The following is a 15,846-nucleotide window of genomic DNA, read 5'->3' as shown; positions in this document are numbered from 1 at the left end:
CTGACCCCTGAGCCCTGCCGGGCCCTGACCCCTGCTGACCCCTGACCCCTGCTGACCCCTTCTGACCCCTGAGCCCTGCCGGGCCCTGAGCCCTGCTGACCCCTGACACCTGCTGACCCCTGAGCCCTGCCGGGCCCTGACCCCTGCTGACCCCTGACACCTGCTGAACCCTGACACCTGCTGACCCCTGAAACCTGCTAGCCTGCCCTGAGGGCATCCTGCACACCTGCCCAAGGACAAGACTGCCACCAGGCTTGGTGGACCTCGTTTAGAGACCTCGTTTATCCATTCATCTGTGCATGCACATCTGGAACATGCCTTTGAAGGGAGCCAGCGAGGCTGCTGTCCCCTCCTCCCTGGCCGTGTCCCCAGAGCCCAGTGCCAGACCTGGCCCTCGGTGACCAGCTGGGAAGGCTGGCCTGGGCCCTCTGAGGCCATGTCGTCTCCACATCCCCTGGCCTCTGAAACAGCTTTATCTCAGTAACTTTCAGGAAAACAACACCTTTTTTTTTTTTTTTTTTTTTAATGAGATGAAAAAAAATCTACTGGCACACGACCAAAATACCTACAGATTAGCGGGCTTTGAAACCCCTTGCACTCACTCCCTTGTTAAACCCAGGAAACTAGGCATTGCTTTCAAGATACATTTCAAAAGCTTTGCAAGATGCTTTCTTAACACAAAAGTTAAGATTTAAACAGTAATACCACTAATTCCCCTGCAATCGAGCTTAAATAGAGCCCAATGGGAGATAACGAACGTTCTGTAGGAACCTCATGGAAAGTTGCATTATCAAACTTAACGATTTTTTTTGCATAATCTTGCCGCTTAATAAGGCTACAGATAGCGCGCTGGAGAAGCTTTAATGTATTCGGCTTGGAATTCAGCTGTTGTTGGAGATGGTCTCTGTTCTTAAAGGATTAGTGTCTGGCGATGTTAGGGGCCCTGCAGACAATAATTAACCAACAAGGGGTGGGGCGGACCTCGCTGGGCTCCCAGGGGTCCACGGCGGCGATGCGGAGCCCCCCGCCCAGCTCCTCTCGCCCAGGACACACTGCCATGGCCTCTGCGGCCCCTGCTTGACTGGATTTGGCCTGGAGAGCAGCTTCCAGCTCCCCTGCCCCGGAGGACCTCATTCCTGCCAGTGGGGACCGCTTGATCCTCAGAACAAAATGCATCCACGTCCCCAGCTTTTTCTGTGCGGCCGGTCAGCGCCGTGCCGTCAGCCGCCCTCGCTCCCGGCATATGCCAGATGGAGCTGATGGCACGACTGTGACCACCGCTACCCTGGGGGCTGGAGAAACAGAGGAGCCTGGGGGCGACCTCTTGGGGGACAGGGAGTCCCCCTGAGTTGGAGCCGGTCTCCTTGCAAGACCCCAGGGTTGTACCACACCCCCCAGACAGGAAGGCGTTAGGAGGACCCCTCTGTGGTCGGGGCAGTGAAGCCCGGAGACGTGGTTGCACAGCTGCAAATACGCTCGGAGCGCCAACTCCGAGTGCGACTCGGGCTCACCGCTCACTGGATCACGGGGCTCAAGGAACACCTAATTCCAGACTCGCTGATGTGTGGCTTTGTGTGCCCAGGGCCGTGGGGACAGCTAATCCGGACAGTCTTGCAGCCGAGAGTCTCCTATGGACGAGGGATCCCCCTCAGGCTGGGGTCCAAAGGGCTCCTGCGCGCAGAACACAGGCGCGCACAGGAGGGGGCTCGGCCCACACGCCAGCTCCACCCTGCGGCTCCGTGACAAGCTGGTGCACGTTTCCACGGTCTCAGTGGCCAGAACTCCACGCCGAGGGTTCCATCTGCCTGGCCATCTACGCTGCACTGTCCACCAGCAGGTGGCTGAGGGGAATGGGGGACCCACACAGGAGCCCCTGACTACTGTGAGGGAGCCACGTGACCCCAGGCACCGGCGTGTATTCAGATCGACACGTACTCGGCACTGGCAGCAAACCAAGAGGTTCCCCGCACGCGTACGGCCCGCAAGGCCCCCTCGGGTGCTCCCGGCCCATCCCAGCGGCCCTCTTGAGGGGGTCAGACACACAGACGTCTGGGCAACCCACGGCCCCAAGCCCGGCCGGGCCCTGGCTGTACCCCAAGGCTGGGGCAGCTCTCCTGGCCAAAAGCAGCCCCCGGACCCCCAGGGTCGTCCCTGTGACTCCGCGAGAGACACAGACATCACTCCACGGATGGAGAAAGCACAGCTTCGAGGGCCTGGAGGGTCTGCAGGCCCCCGCACAGGGGTTGGTAAGATGCCTCTGTTTTCTGGCATTTGTCATGATCAGCCTCCTAGGAAACCATGGCTCTTTAAGAGAGCTACGTCCTGAGTAACAAGAAAAGCAACAAAAATAGCTAAAAGTAACAGCCTCGTGGACCGAGGGCTTCTGAGGTGCGGGCACCGCGCTGAGCTGCCCACGCCCCCTCCCCACAATCTCGGGGGCCCTTCATCACCGTATCGCAGCCGGGGGCAGGGCGGCCAGGAGCACCCCAACTTTACAGACTGGGAAGGGGAGGCCCAGGAGGGCAAGGCCACAGCCACAGCTGGCCAGTGCCCCGGCTGGCTGGTGGCGAGGATTCCACGGCGCCCTGTGGTCAGACCTCCAGCTTGCAGAGCACATCGCCCTGGAGATGGTGCAGGCGGCGGGGAGGGGGAGGCCTGGGAATAAAAGTGCCGTTTCCAGCAGTTGGTCCCGCATGGTCACTTGAGATGCTGATAAGAGGGTCAGAGGGAATGTTTCTCTCGACTAAATAACTAGCCAGACTCAGCCCTGCAGGCCCCAGGCCCCGCCATCAGCCCCATCAGCCCAGCTGCGCAGGCCCCCAGCCTGCTGAGCTCCGAGCTCCCACCTGCTCTGTGGAGGGACGGCCCCTGTAAGCCTTCGGCCAGACCCATCTCCCCGCCTGAAAATCCACTTCCCTGACATCTGCCGATGTCATTCGCTGAGCCCCACGCGGCCTTGGGCAAGTCCCTCTCCCACCGGGCCTCAGTGTGCCCCCGTACAAGGAAGCGGTCACACCAGACGCTTTCTCACCGCCTCCATCTCCAGCAGTTCTGAGTCTGAGTCTCCTTTTACAAACAAACCCCAAGGCCTGCCAGTGACACGAGTGTGCGCCCAGGCCGGCCTGTGCACACGGAGTCACTCCAGGAAATTCGGCAGGTGATGCTCTGAACGCTCTGGGGACCAGCCACTTGGGCCCACTATGGCTCCTACCTGGGTCCATGTGGACACCCCCTCCCACGGCTGCAGGCAACTCGGTCATCCTGTCTCCCTTCCCGCACTCAGCAAGCTCCAAGGAAGCCCCTGTGCCCAGGACGTCAAGGGCTGGATCTCCTTCACATGGACAAGGCTTCACACATGATCAGCCCCAGGGGCCCCGCCCAGCGAGTCCCACGGCCTCCTCTGGAACCTCCCAAGTTCAGTCCCAGAAAACATATGGGCGTCGGGGGAGCACCACGAATGCTCCCTTCGCTGTGTCGACTGCTAGGAAATTCTGTTGACACTGGCGGTCCCACGCCCCAGAGCCCCGGGGGGCCAAGCCCAGCCTTTCGGCACCCAAAGTGCACCCACACGAGGACAGGACGGGAAGGCGGGAAGAAGCTGTGCAGACACCAGCCCGCCTGCCCACGGCTGTGTCGAGAACCTTCAGCCCAAGTCAGCGGCTGGGAGGCGGGAGGCATGGACCCCGGGACCGGGCAGGGTGGAAGGGCAGCCTCACCCACACACGCTGTCCGAAAGGCAAGGGATGCTCTAGCGGCACCTACTGTCCTAACCACTGTCCCCAGCCCCCCGCCGCCCTCCGGTCCAGGCACGAAGAATACAAGTCCTCAAGGTCATAGACGGTGAGCCCAGACTGCACCGAGAGACCACGGGCTCCCAGGACTGTCACCTAGGATGGGGGGAGGGGGTCAGTGACTGATGGGACGGGATGAGCTGGTCCCTGGAAGGACGTTGGCTCAAGACCCACAGACTCCCGGGGCAGCACTCCCACCTCCCAGGGAGCCCCCGCCGCGTGTGCAGGCAGACACCAGCTATTCCTGGACCACGTGCTGCACCACACCCCCGGTCACTTCTCCAGCGGCTGAAGGGAGCTACCGGCCACGAGGCTCGGCTGTGCTCCCGTGGGAAGGATGTCCTTTTTGAGACAGAGGGTGGCATGTCCCGGGCCATCGAGAAACACGCCTGCGGAGGACAACGCCCACTGGCGGCTTCATCAAGCCCCCCGCCCCCTTCAGCCACCTCGCCCTCCTCACCTCTGACCTCTGGGGAACCGCATGTGAGTGGACAAGCGTCCAGCACCCAGGGAGACGACCCCTCACCTTGCAGCACAGGCGTGGGAGCTTGGCACAAGGAGGCCCCTGGCCCAGCAGGCCACCTCCAGGCGCTCTTGGTCTGTCCCCCACCTTCTGATTCCACCGCCTGGACACACGCTGGCCCTCCCTCACCTGGACCTCCCCATGGCCACCTCTCGTGTCCCTGCCCCCTCCCCAAACCAGCAAGAGGCCTCTGTCCACAGTGAGGCCGCCCTCAGGACCTCCCAACACCTCTACGCCCTCCCCCACGGTCAAACCTCGAGGCATCACAGGCCGCCCTCCAGGTGGCTGGCTGCATCAGATGCCCTCCCACGACAGGCCGGGGAAGCAGGATCCCGACGGGAAGCCTGCAATGGGGCCCGGGGGCTGCTCTCCTGCTCCCCGAATCTCTGGCTCTCGGGTGCTTTCCACCCAAGAGGAACCACCTTCCATTCTAGAAGATTCCTCAGGGAAAGCACCCCCTCTTTCCTGCCTACACCTTCCCAGCCACAGTGGGAAATTAACTCAATACCCAGAATCCTGCATTTCGCTCTCATCGCCAAGCCACACACTTCATGAAAAAGAAATATGCGAGGTTCAACCAACGTGAGTCAAACACATCAGGACGACTTGGGAATCAAAAGAATAAACGTTACAAACACATTTTTAATAACGTGCTGGGTAACTGTTAAGTTGGCAACAGACTATTCCAAATGGAATCCAACGTGCCTTGGGGGAGGCCAGGCACCAATGCCAAAGTGGCTTTCACAAATTTCTTTAAAAGAAGAGAGAAAGAAAAGAAAAAAACAAATAACTTTCAGATGGACACGTGCCGTCCACGAGCAGAGGCAGCGTCCTGGACCCGTGCGGTTGGCTCAGCCTGCAGACGGCAGGCACAGCGTGGGTGGGACAACAGGACCTCCAAATGCAGGACGCAGGGGTCTCCCAGGGCTGCCCCTTCCATCAGGGAGCAACGGGGTTCAGGAGGGGAGGAAGCCCTGCTCCACTCCACACTCCTACAAACTGTACTGGCCCCCAGCCCCCGGGAGAACCCCAAACACAGGCAAGACCCAGACTGGAAGGAAGCTGGTGCTTGTTGCTCTAAGATCTGCAAGACCTCTGGCCCTGGTGATGGTGTTAGTGCCCAGGCACAGGGGCGCATCCTCTTCCACCCCACCATGGGGTGAGCGGAACAGTGGACCCCAAAGATGGGTCTACCCAGAACCTCAGAACGTGGTTTTATCTGGAATAAATGTCCTTGCAGATATAGTGAAGGCTCTCAGGATGCGATCATCTGGATCTGGGTGGGGCCTAAATCCAAGGACCAGTGTCCTGATAAGAGAGACGAAGATTTGAGACACAGGGAGAACGACATGCGACAGCAGGCAGGGACTGGAGCGATGGGGCCACAAGCCCAGGAAAGTCAGGGTTGTTTGGAGCCACCAGAAGTGGGAAAGAGGCCCGGAAGGAACCCACCCTGCAACGTCCTGACCTGGACTTCTGGCCTCCAGAAGGAGAAGACAATACATGTCCGTTCTTCAAGCTCCCCCACCCCGCCTCCGGTCATGGTCCTTTGTGACGGCAGCCCCAGGAAGCTGACCGCCCACCTCTCCATTACAGGGTCCACCGTGGAGTCCACGTCCCGCATCTGAGGGAGGCCCCTTCGTCCTCAGCTGGCCTGGACATCGAGGAAGTGACCACAATTCCTGGAGCGCTGGCCTGCGATGACCCCCACGCGCCCGCACAACTTTCCGGAGGCCCTGCTGCCTGCACAGCCTCAGACCCGCGCCCACCAGCCTCCTGCGCCCCACTCCTTGCCTCAGCCTGTTCGCCGGGGCAGGCACTCAGTAGGTGTTTAATAAACACGCATCCCAGCAGCTCATCATTTCCACCGCAACCCACCACACAGAAAGTCCCTATGCAGCTGGAAAGGAACTGTCCTTCTCCTGTACGTGGGAAGGCAGAGCCACGGCCGTAAATAGAAGGTAACCATAAAAATATACACATGACCATTAAAATGAAAAATGCCCACCAAGCCCAAATAAAGCCATCTCGTATGCACAACGTACGTGCCCTGGCTTTGGGAAACGCTGATTTATGGACGGAGGCGCATTGAGAAGTTCCGGGCCACCCCCCCAGCCCCACCGCCGGGGGACTCGGCTTCTGCTTCAACCTGAAACTCAGTGGCCATCACACCCGTGGGTTCGGGTGCCAGGTGGGAAGCCGTATCTTTGCCAGAACGCTGATGGAGCACCTGCCCGTCCAGGCCTCCTCGGGACACAAGGTGGAGGTGAGACCCCTGCACCCCTGGCACAGGTGGCACAGGTGATTCAGCTCCTCCTGGCCGCTGCTCCCTCCATCACCCCTGTGTGGCCTGTCGGGTTACTGTGGTCACCATAAAAATGATCGCAAACCACAGAAATTCATTCTCCCAAGTCCTGGAAGCCATAGGTTCAAGGTCACGGTGTGGGCAGGGTCATGCTCTCTCTGGAGGCTGTGGGGGAGGGCTCTGCCCACTTCCTGCAGCCTTGGGAGGCTGCGAGCCTCCCTGGGCTTGTGGCCACATCACCTGTCTCTGCCTCCATCTTCACGTGGCCTTTCCCTGCATCTCTTCTAAGGACACTTGTCCTTGGATAGAGGGTAGACCTGGATCCAGGACAATCTCACCTGGAGAATCTGACCTTCACTACACCTGCAAAGACCCTGCTTCTGAATCTGGCCACGTCCACAGGTTCTGGGTGGACCTGTCCTTAGGGGGCCACCACTCGACCCCTCAGCTGTGCATTTCTCAAAGGGCACACACTGGAGCTTCTGCTCCGCTCGTCACATATATGGTCCCACCGGACCCGCCATCCCCAGCACACAGCCCGTGCCCGGCATACAGCAGGCGCTCAATACGTGCACCACACTGTGTGGGCGTGTCTAGCAAGGCCGTCACCCAGGCAACTGGCCCCAGGAGCTGTGGTGCTGCGCAGGAGCTCCCTGGGGAGGGAGAGCTCAGGAGGAGAGTGTGGGTTTGCAAAGCACGGCTATTTATCAGCGAGGTCTGGGCTGCTATGTCAGTGAAGCACATCGGAGGGCCTGCGTGGCTGCTCCTGTGATCAGAGAAGAAGAGAGGTAATTGGCTAATAAAATCCACCTTCTCTAGGCACAAGCTGACTTTGAAAAGAGTGTGTGTTTTAAAGTCTGCACACCCTCCTCCAGAATCGCAGGGGAGAGCACAGGGCCAAGGGCGGACGTGTGTGTTAGGCCTAGGGCTTCGGCAGGGGTCCTCAGGGAGAGTCCCAGAGGGCAGCATGCTTGCCCGAGCCCGGAGCCTTCCAGAACACAGCCTCCTGCCCAAACCAGGGGCTCTGGAGGCTGGGGGCCAGCGGCAGAGGGGGCCGCCCTCGGCAGGTCCAGCCTCAGGCCCCTGCGGGACTCTGCTGTCACACCAGGAGACCAGGGCCCAGAACCAGCCACTGGCACCCAGAGGCCACAGCTCAATCTCTGCGGTCTCACCCCAAGTCCAATGCAGGGTGGGGAACATAGGGGCTGACGGTCAATGTTGAGGATGGCGCCCACCCTGCCTGAGACCTCGGATGGCCCCCAAGCCAGGGAGCCGGTGCCCGAGGTACCCGCCAGGGCTGTGAGCTGATGGATGGAGGCCTCCGGGGCTGCCCTCGGGGTGACCACCCCGTGCCCTCCAAGGCCCGAGCCATCACTGACCAGAAGTCCACGGAGGTCAGTGCAGTGAAGGCCACAGTGGCCCTTCCAGCACCCGCTGTGCTCCCCCAAAGCCTGCCCAAGGCGCTATTTGAGTGTCCCTGGGTCACAGGTGCCTTCGAGGCGGCCAGCACGAGGCTGGAGAGGCACCACCCTGACCGTCCTGTCCCGCCCCTGGGAAGGCCCGAGACCGTCCAGGTTCTCCCAGCCCCAGTCTCAGCCACCGAGAGCATCTTGGCCTGGACGCCAAAGGTCGCATCACACCTGCAGGATTTTCATCTGACAGAGCAGGCTCCACCTTCTCAGGAGACTTAGACTAGCACGTGCCACTGGGAGGAAGAAAGGGGAGCGAATAAGCATGGGCCTGTGGACGGGAAAGGCCGGACCCGGGGTTGCCCACCCCCAAGGGTGGGCCGTGAGGACCACCAGGTGCACCCACACCCCAAGGCCTGGCCTGGCCATAGCCGTGTGACTCCATCCACGGGGCTGGGGTCTCAGCCACGACGCCCCACTCAGGTCCCCGGAGCAGTGATCCGAGTCTGTGACCTGCTTTCCCCAAGGACATTCATGCTGAAAGGGAACATGGAGGTGGTCTGGGCAGCGCCCCCCGAGCTCCCCCGGCGGCCAGAGGGGCTGGGGCACAGGGCAGGCCTCCCTCCCGCTCCCTGAAAAGTTGTGTTTGGACAAAGCGGTGATGTGACCCATGGAGGACCTTATGGAAATCACCGTGGACACCATCAAGGTCACACAGCTGGGCATGGCAGGGTGCACGCAGGGCATCGTCGGAGACACCAACGGACGGTGCAACCAAGCACGTGGCCCGGCTTCCGCCCTGGGCCGTCTGGGCATCGTGGGCAGCCAGTGGCAGAAGCAGCTGCCCGCCATGTGGACTGCAGGAAGAGGATGATCCAGCAAAGCCAGGCTTTTCTGGGGGTGCTCCCCACCTGCAAACTTGTGCCCAACCCCCTCCAGAGGGGTGGTCCCGCGCCCAGCCCCCCAGCCCTTCACCCACACAAAGGCACACCAGTGCCTGGAAGCAAGGGGCTGGTCCTTCTTGCCACCCGGGTCACGGCTGGGGAACGGGGTCGGCCGAGAGCAGCATCCCTCCACCGCCAGCCCCTGTGCTGCTAGCTCAGCAGAGGCCCGGTGAGCCCCCGCTCCCTGCAGCTGAGGGCCACCCGCGCGGACAGCATCTCAGCCCCACACCACCGGCACAAGTCAGCCCGCCGTCAGGCCTAAGTAACGCAGAGGAAGTGGGCAGGTCCCAGCCTTCCTGCCCCTGACTCTCCAGGGCCACTCGGAGATGGAAACTCCGCCAGGGAGGGCAGGGCTTCAGTCAAGCCTGGTCAGTGGACTCCAAACCCCGGCGGGGCCCCGGCCACCCCCGCCCACCGGGCTCTCAGGGCCCAGGCCTGCTTCTGGCTCTTTTCTGGGCCATCTCCCCCAGGAACACAGCCCAGGCCCTCAGTCTGATGGGTCCCAGAGGGGCCCTGCAGGGGCTGGGCTCGTCCCCCACCCCTCCAGCTGTCCTGGGCTCCCCCTTCTTTTTGGGAGGCCCTCTCTGCGGAGATGGTTCTGAAGAGCCTGCCACTCTGCTCAGAGAGAGGGCACAGGTTGGGCCGGCAGTCAGAGCCCTCAGTAGGGAGGGACGGACGGAGGGCCCTGCCCTTCCCCGAGGACTCCCTGGAGCCAGGGCCCAGCGTCCCAGAAAGTGCTGGCGGCCACAGCCAAGGCCTCCCAGGCTGAGTCAGCTGGAGGACGAATCTCCGAGGGGCAGGGAGTGGGGTGTGGACCCAGGCCGAGGCTCGAGCCCCTGGCGGTGATTCCACCCGAGATCAGCGAACGTCCTTCTCAGCTAAGCGAGTCTGGGTGGAGTGGCCCGTCTGTCCATGTCAAGATCACCCAGAGCAACAGTTTCTACGATCCTTTCCAGCCTGCCGAGGAGGAGACTGAGGGTCCCGGTGGCCCGGTGACTTGCCTGATATCACACTGCCACCCGGCTTCCTATTCCCACAGGCCGTCTGCACAAGCGCAGGTGAGCCACCGGCCAGGCGTTGAGTCGGCGAGGCAGGCATCAGGATGTGTGAGGGGAGATGGATGTAAGACCGGGCTGCCACTTGCCCCCGGATCCAAGCAGAGAAAAAGTGAGCCCATACGTCGGCCCACGTCCCCTTGACCTCTGTGACCTGGGCCTGTCCTTGGATGTCGCCAGGCCTCGCTTGCTTCATCTGTGAAAATAAAGAACAGCACGTGGCCACTCTGGAAGGCACCCCGCAGGGTGTCGGGTGCAGGGACAGGACCGCAGGGGCCAGGAAGCGGAGGTGGAGGCCTTACCCTCTGCTCCCCGCCTCCAGGCTGGGGGCTGCATCACACGTGTGTGTGTGTGTGTGTGTGTGTGTGTGTCCATTCACGCCTGTGTGCCTGTCCATGCGTGCATGTGTTTACATGTTTGTGTGTTACATGTGTGTGTGCACACAGGAACAGACGTGATGAAAGGAAAACGTCACAGGAGGGCAAGCTGGTCACCACTACAGTAGGGCAGTGACTGCAGGGATCATCAACGTGCATCTCAAAGGAGCCCTAAGTCCATTTATTAAACGTGTGTGTGAACAACAGCACGTGCTACAAACAGATGCGTAATTACTTACTTTACGTCATCCGTTACATAGGTTCATATTATACTCCATGCATTTCCTGTAACGATTCACTGACGTGTAAGTGCAGGGATACAGGGGCGGCTCCGATTCTAGATCAAGTTCACAACGTATCTCACCTACTTCATGTGCCGAAGGGCATCACGTATAATGCACGTGAGAGTTTAGCGAACGTCAGCACATCCACGCACGCATTCACACACAGGAAACGTCAGCAGTGTCCCATGCATCGCCAGGGACCCACCACGACCCGTCCCTCCACCAGGGAGGGGACCTGGCCGTCGCACTGCCCCTCTCTGCTGGTGCCCTGCACAGGGCTGCGTCCCCAGGATGGGCAGACACCCTGGTGTCAGACCCCTGAGCTGGTACTCGCGTGGTCCCCTGCACGGCTCCCCAACGCCCTTGGGGCGGAAGCCAGGCGGGGCCTGAAGAACGTCCAGAGCTGCGGTGGGGGCGTCAGGCTAACAGCGGCCCTCCTGAGTGTGCACGCGTGCGCCCAGGCGCTGGGGGGTGTGACAGCAGGCGGGCCACGCCGCAGGGGCCCTCACGCCTGAACAGTCACCTCTGTGTCCAGTCCCTTTCTGCTTTCACTTTTGCGGCTGTCAGGCACTCAGCCACGAGGCTCCCATTACGGTGAGTGTGGCTCTTATGTAGATCCTTCGTCACACGGAAATGGTAGTAAATGATGACAAAGGAGCTGGGCTATTTTTCACGCCTTTTCGATGCCACCCCGCCTCCCCGGCAACCAGTCCCACTCACCTGGCCTCGCAAATAAACTCTGCTGGGGGGCCGGGGAGGAACCCTGACCAGCTCCCTCCGCATGCGGCCCAGAGACTCAGGCTGGGCATCCCGCAGCCGGCAGGGAGGTCTGGGTGGGTGGCCGGAAGCCTCTGGAACGCAGGCCCCAGCATCCGTCCCCACAGTGGGCGACCCGCACACACCTGCCCCCTTGGGCCCCTGGGGCCCCCATACGTGTTACAACTGGGATGATCTTTGGATCCAGCAAACATTTCCGATGGACTCCAAGGTGCCAGGAACTCTGCTATGTCAGTCCTAAGACCCCTGTCCACGTCTTAAACTCACAGATGTGACAGACACAGTACACAGTAACACTGTACTAGCTACTGATCTCGTAACGACTACAGCAATTAATGGCCAGCGCGCAGAGCCATGACAGTTAACACGAGACCGTGAAGGGACTGCACGTGGTTAAGCGTGCTCCTTCCCAGCCGCCGGGTCCCAGAATTCCGCTTCACTTCCAGAATGAAGAGCTAACTAAATAAATAAAAGTCGAATCCTGTTTGCTCAACAGTTGGCCCTCAGAGCAGCTGTCCAATTCAGAAAGCAGCGGCGATTCAGAAAGGACCTCGGGAATCGAGGCCGGCTCCACTGCAAGGGCAGCCAGACACACACGCTCGTCTCCCGAAACACGTTCTCAATAGGAACACGCGAAGGCTGTGAACAACACGCCCACCACCTCCCAGGCTCCCCTGCCCCCAAAAGGAGTGAAGGAGACAGTCCTCAGGTCCTCACCTCCAGGAAAAAGCCAAACGGCCCATCGCCCTGCCTCTCTGTGGAGTGGTTACTGTTCTTGTTCCATCAGCAGCAACGTGAAAGCTGTCATCTGTGCAGTAACTGAAAGGCTTGGAGAAAAATATCTTAAAGTCTTTGGTAGAGGGAGATGGAAAATATTTTTTCTAATTCTGGCCGTTTCCTTAAGGCTGTGCTCTGAGACCAAGCGCAATTAGGGAGAGAAAAGGGTGTCTCTCCTCTGCCCTCTCCCAGTGCACCGCCACGCCGATGCTCTGCCCCCAACCCCGATTAAGAGGCTGTATTTGAAATCCGGTTGCCCAGACTGCCCCCTCCCGCCCCACCTTGACTGTAGTTCACAAGCACAGGGCATGTCAGGCTGCATCCGAACGCAAAGGACGGCTCTGGCTTTCCAGAGGAGGGTCAGGGTGTCCCGAGCGGCGAGCAGCAGAAGGAACTACCCTGGTCCCTGAGCTCCCACACCCCACGCTGTGGCCGTGGCCATGACCGGGGCCTTTCTCACCAGCCCTCCAGCCGCCCAGGCCAGGCCCGATGCGGCAGGCAGGACGCTCTCACAAAGACCGGCCCAGCCAAGGCTGCAACTAGGGACCACAATACGCCTCTCTCTCGTCCACAGCCCTATTCATCTTCACCAACAGTGGGAGACAGACTGGCCAGAGGGGGACGGATTAGCCACGGGGTGACCCGCATCTCCGCACAAAAGGCAAAGTGTGGAAAAACGGCTCCCTGGGTTCCCCATTCTTCACCTCTGAAAAAACCTGATTCAAGGAAATGGCTATTTAAACAGCCCTTTCCCACTCGTCCACAGACAACAAGTCACAATTGTCCGTCCGCCCGCCTCGCTCCCTCCCTCCCTCCCTCCCTCCCGCTGGCCAGCACACCACTGGAAGGAAGTGGCCTGGAACCTGCAGCCTCCAGCCGGGAAGGGCCTGTGTCTCCCCTGCATCCAGGGTGGGCCCGCCACCCTCCCAGCGCCTGCCCGGGGCTCCTGACCCCAAAGGGCGGGAAGGGCAGCTCAGAGAGGACAGGGATACTCTCCAGGTCTGGCCTTCCATCAGAGGCATGCAGCAAAGGGCACTCCATCCCAGAAAGCAAGTACGTGACGTTGCAGGGTGGGCCCCATCCCGGGAAGCAAGGACGTGACATTTCAGGGTGGACGAACGGCACTTCCAAGAATCCTAGAGGGTTGTGCAAACACTCAGACTTCCCCTGAGCACCGCCAGAACGCGTACCTGCTCCTGGACCCGTGTCCCACCCTCCTGTCTCCACACCGTCTTCAAGAACATTGAGGAGCCTCTAGCCCCTCCAGAGTAAACGCTGAGGTTTCTGTGCAGGGCTCTCCAATAACCCATCCACAGAAAACACCACACTCTCAGAGCAAGCCTAGTCTCTAATACGCTGACCTGCCCCACACGCAGATTCTTCAAATCCAAGAGATAAACACTCTTTTCTCTTCACCAAAACGTACGTCTTGACCTTAAGATGCGGGGCCTCAGGAGGACGGCAGTGCCTGTAAAGACAGCAGGACCGGTCAGCTCCCAGCAGGCGAGCAGAAGGGAACGGTCCAGCCCCAGGCTATCAGAGCTTCACTCCCTTGCTAAGGCAGCTTGAAAATCATGGAAGATGCCCCTCATCACAGGGACTCCCACAGAGCCAGGCCCTTTCGACCTTAGAAGCACTGAGCACAGGACTCCCCCTTTCACAATGAATTCCCCCCGAGAGGAAAGATCAGTGGGAGGGAAGGGTGAGGGCCTGCGGCCCAAGAAGGCTCAGCTGTGCAGGGACCCCCGGCCACTTGGCAGAGGACACAGCCAAGATCAGCCCTTAGGAGGCTTGCCAGCCCCAGGGGACCAGCCACCCCCAGCAGAACTGTCCTCTCCTGAAGCAAGTCAGCAAGCCGGTCGGTGGTGGATGGCTGGCCTCCAGCTCAGCGGAAACACCAGGCCCTCTCAGGGCAGGCCAGGCCTGCAGCAGCCCCTGGGACAGTCCCCTCTCCATTCAGGGCCTGGACTCAAAATCAAGGGAAGGAAAAGGACACCGGGCCAACGGAGCAGGTGACGGACCGAGGCTGGCCTCCTACACCTACCTGCTTCCCCAGGAAGCCAAAGGCAGCTCGTTAACTAGTCAGGGAAGCAGCTGAATGTTGCCAACCCTTCCTTTGAAAGAGCCACGAGCTAATGAGGATCTGCCCACACTCCAGGCCACACCAGCTCTGAGGTCGGCCGGTGTTCCCTCATGGCCAGGGGCAGCAGCAGGCAGCGCTGGGGGCAAGGTGCCTGCGGGCAAGGGCACTGCTAGCTGCAGGCAGGCAGTGGGTGTTGCCTGGGCCGTGAGTGCCTAGGTCGGCTGTTCCAGAAAGGCCAGCCAGGCTGAGCCCACGCTGCACCAGGGTAGCCCTCCTCCAGGAGAGCTGGCCTTCGAGCCAGGAAGTTTCCAGGAGTGCCCAGGGTACTCGGGCACCCACCCACCACGACCATAGGCCAGCCCGCGTACTCCTGCCCTGGAACCCTGAGGCAGGGCTATCCCTCCCACAGATTCCTCCAGCTGCGCCCGTCCCACTATCAACTTGCACGACTCAAGCAAGTCCCAAGAACGGGATCCTAAAGACAGCCCCGCTCTCAAGCAGGCACCGGGAGGGCAGGGGGGCCGGAATTGGTGCGGGGCCAGTTGCTCTGGCTGTCAAGTCCCTGCTCCTAGAGCCCGCGGGTCCTGGACTCGTCCGGAAGGCGGCGTGGAGAGCGGGATGCGGGCGCGCAGGCCTCGCCCTGGGCTCCCGCCGCCCGGGCCCCGAGTCAGGCCCGCCAGGATGGAGCGCGGGTGCCATCTACCGAAGGCCCGCGGAGAGCGGCCGGGCGCCGCTGCCAACGAGCCGTGCGGGGCAGGGGACGGCACAGCAGCCAGGGAACGGGCCGGAGCCCCGGCGGCGCGAGAGCCACCGAGGTCGCCGCGCCAAAACCCCGCCGCGCGCCACCTCGGACCCCCGATGTGAGCGGAGCGGCAGGGTCCGTGCCGGCCGCCCGGGCCCCGCAGTAGCGCCAGGCCGGCCGGGCCGAGAGCGGCGGCGGTGGCGGCGGAACGTGCTGGAAGCCAGGCGCGCGGGGGACAATTACCTTCTTTCAGGAACTGCGCGTGAATCACCAGGACGAGGAAGCAGCAGAGCGCGGCCCCCGCGAGTGCCCAGAGCGCCTTCAAGAGCTGCATCGCGGAGTGCCCACTCGGCCGACGCCCCCCTAGTCGAGCAGCGAAGGTCCAGGCGCCGCATCAGCGCCCCGCTGGGTGCAGCCGCCGCGGCCGCCCGCTCGCGCCCTCCATCCGCGCCAACGCCGCGCTCCGCCGCGACTGGAGGCGCCGCTCCGGGAGCCGGGCTGTGTCTTTTTGGGCAGGGGGAGGGGAGGGGAGCGGGCGGGGGCGCGGGGAGGGGGCGGGCGGGGCGGGGAGGTTAGCACCGAGGCTCTGGCCGCGGCGGCCGCCCGGCCACCATCGCGGGCTGCGGGGCGCCGGGGGCCCGGGCGCGGGGGGACGGCCGCCGCGGCCCCATGAATCAGCCCCGCCGTCGCCCCCGGAGCCGCGCCGCCGGCAGGGCCCGGACGGCGGGCCGCAGATTGCGCAACGGCCCGGCCGCTGGCCGCCTGTCGCCTCCCGCCGC

General features: G+C 61.8%; 1 protein-coding gene across 3 annotated transcripts in view; it reads right to left on the bottom strand.

The window, feature by feature from the left end:
- TAFA5 (TAFA chemokine like family member 5) overlaps positions 1-15,846 on the bottom strand; it is a 192,365-nt gene that overhangs the window by 100,161 nt on the left and 76,358 nt on the right. Inside the window, exon 1 of one of the 3 annotated variants that reach the window (XM_029205209.1) lies at positions 15,311-15,575. The exons of the other annotated variants lie outside the window; for them this stretch is intronic. Coding sequence (XP_029061042.1) covers positions 15,311-15,401 — 91 coding nt within the window. The 5' untranslated portion in view covers positions 15,402-15,575. Of the gene's footprint in view, positions 1-15,310; positions 15,576-15,846 lie in introns of those variants that run through there. 3 annotated transcript variants of the gene reach the window in all.

This window comes from Monodon monoceros, unplaced genomic scaffold (genome assembly GCF_005190385.1).
Source record: "Monodon monoceros isolate NGI ecotype Baffin Bay Population unplaced genomic scaffold, NGI_Narwhal_1 Super_Scaffold_6, whole genome shotgun sequence".
Taxonomy (NCBI): Eukaryota; Metazoa; Chordata; class Mammalia; order Artiodactyla; family Monodontidae; genus Monodon; species Monodon monoceros.
The sequence above is the reverse complement of the archived record's forward strand: the minus strand, read 5'-3'. Positions and strand labels throughout refer to the sequence as shown.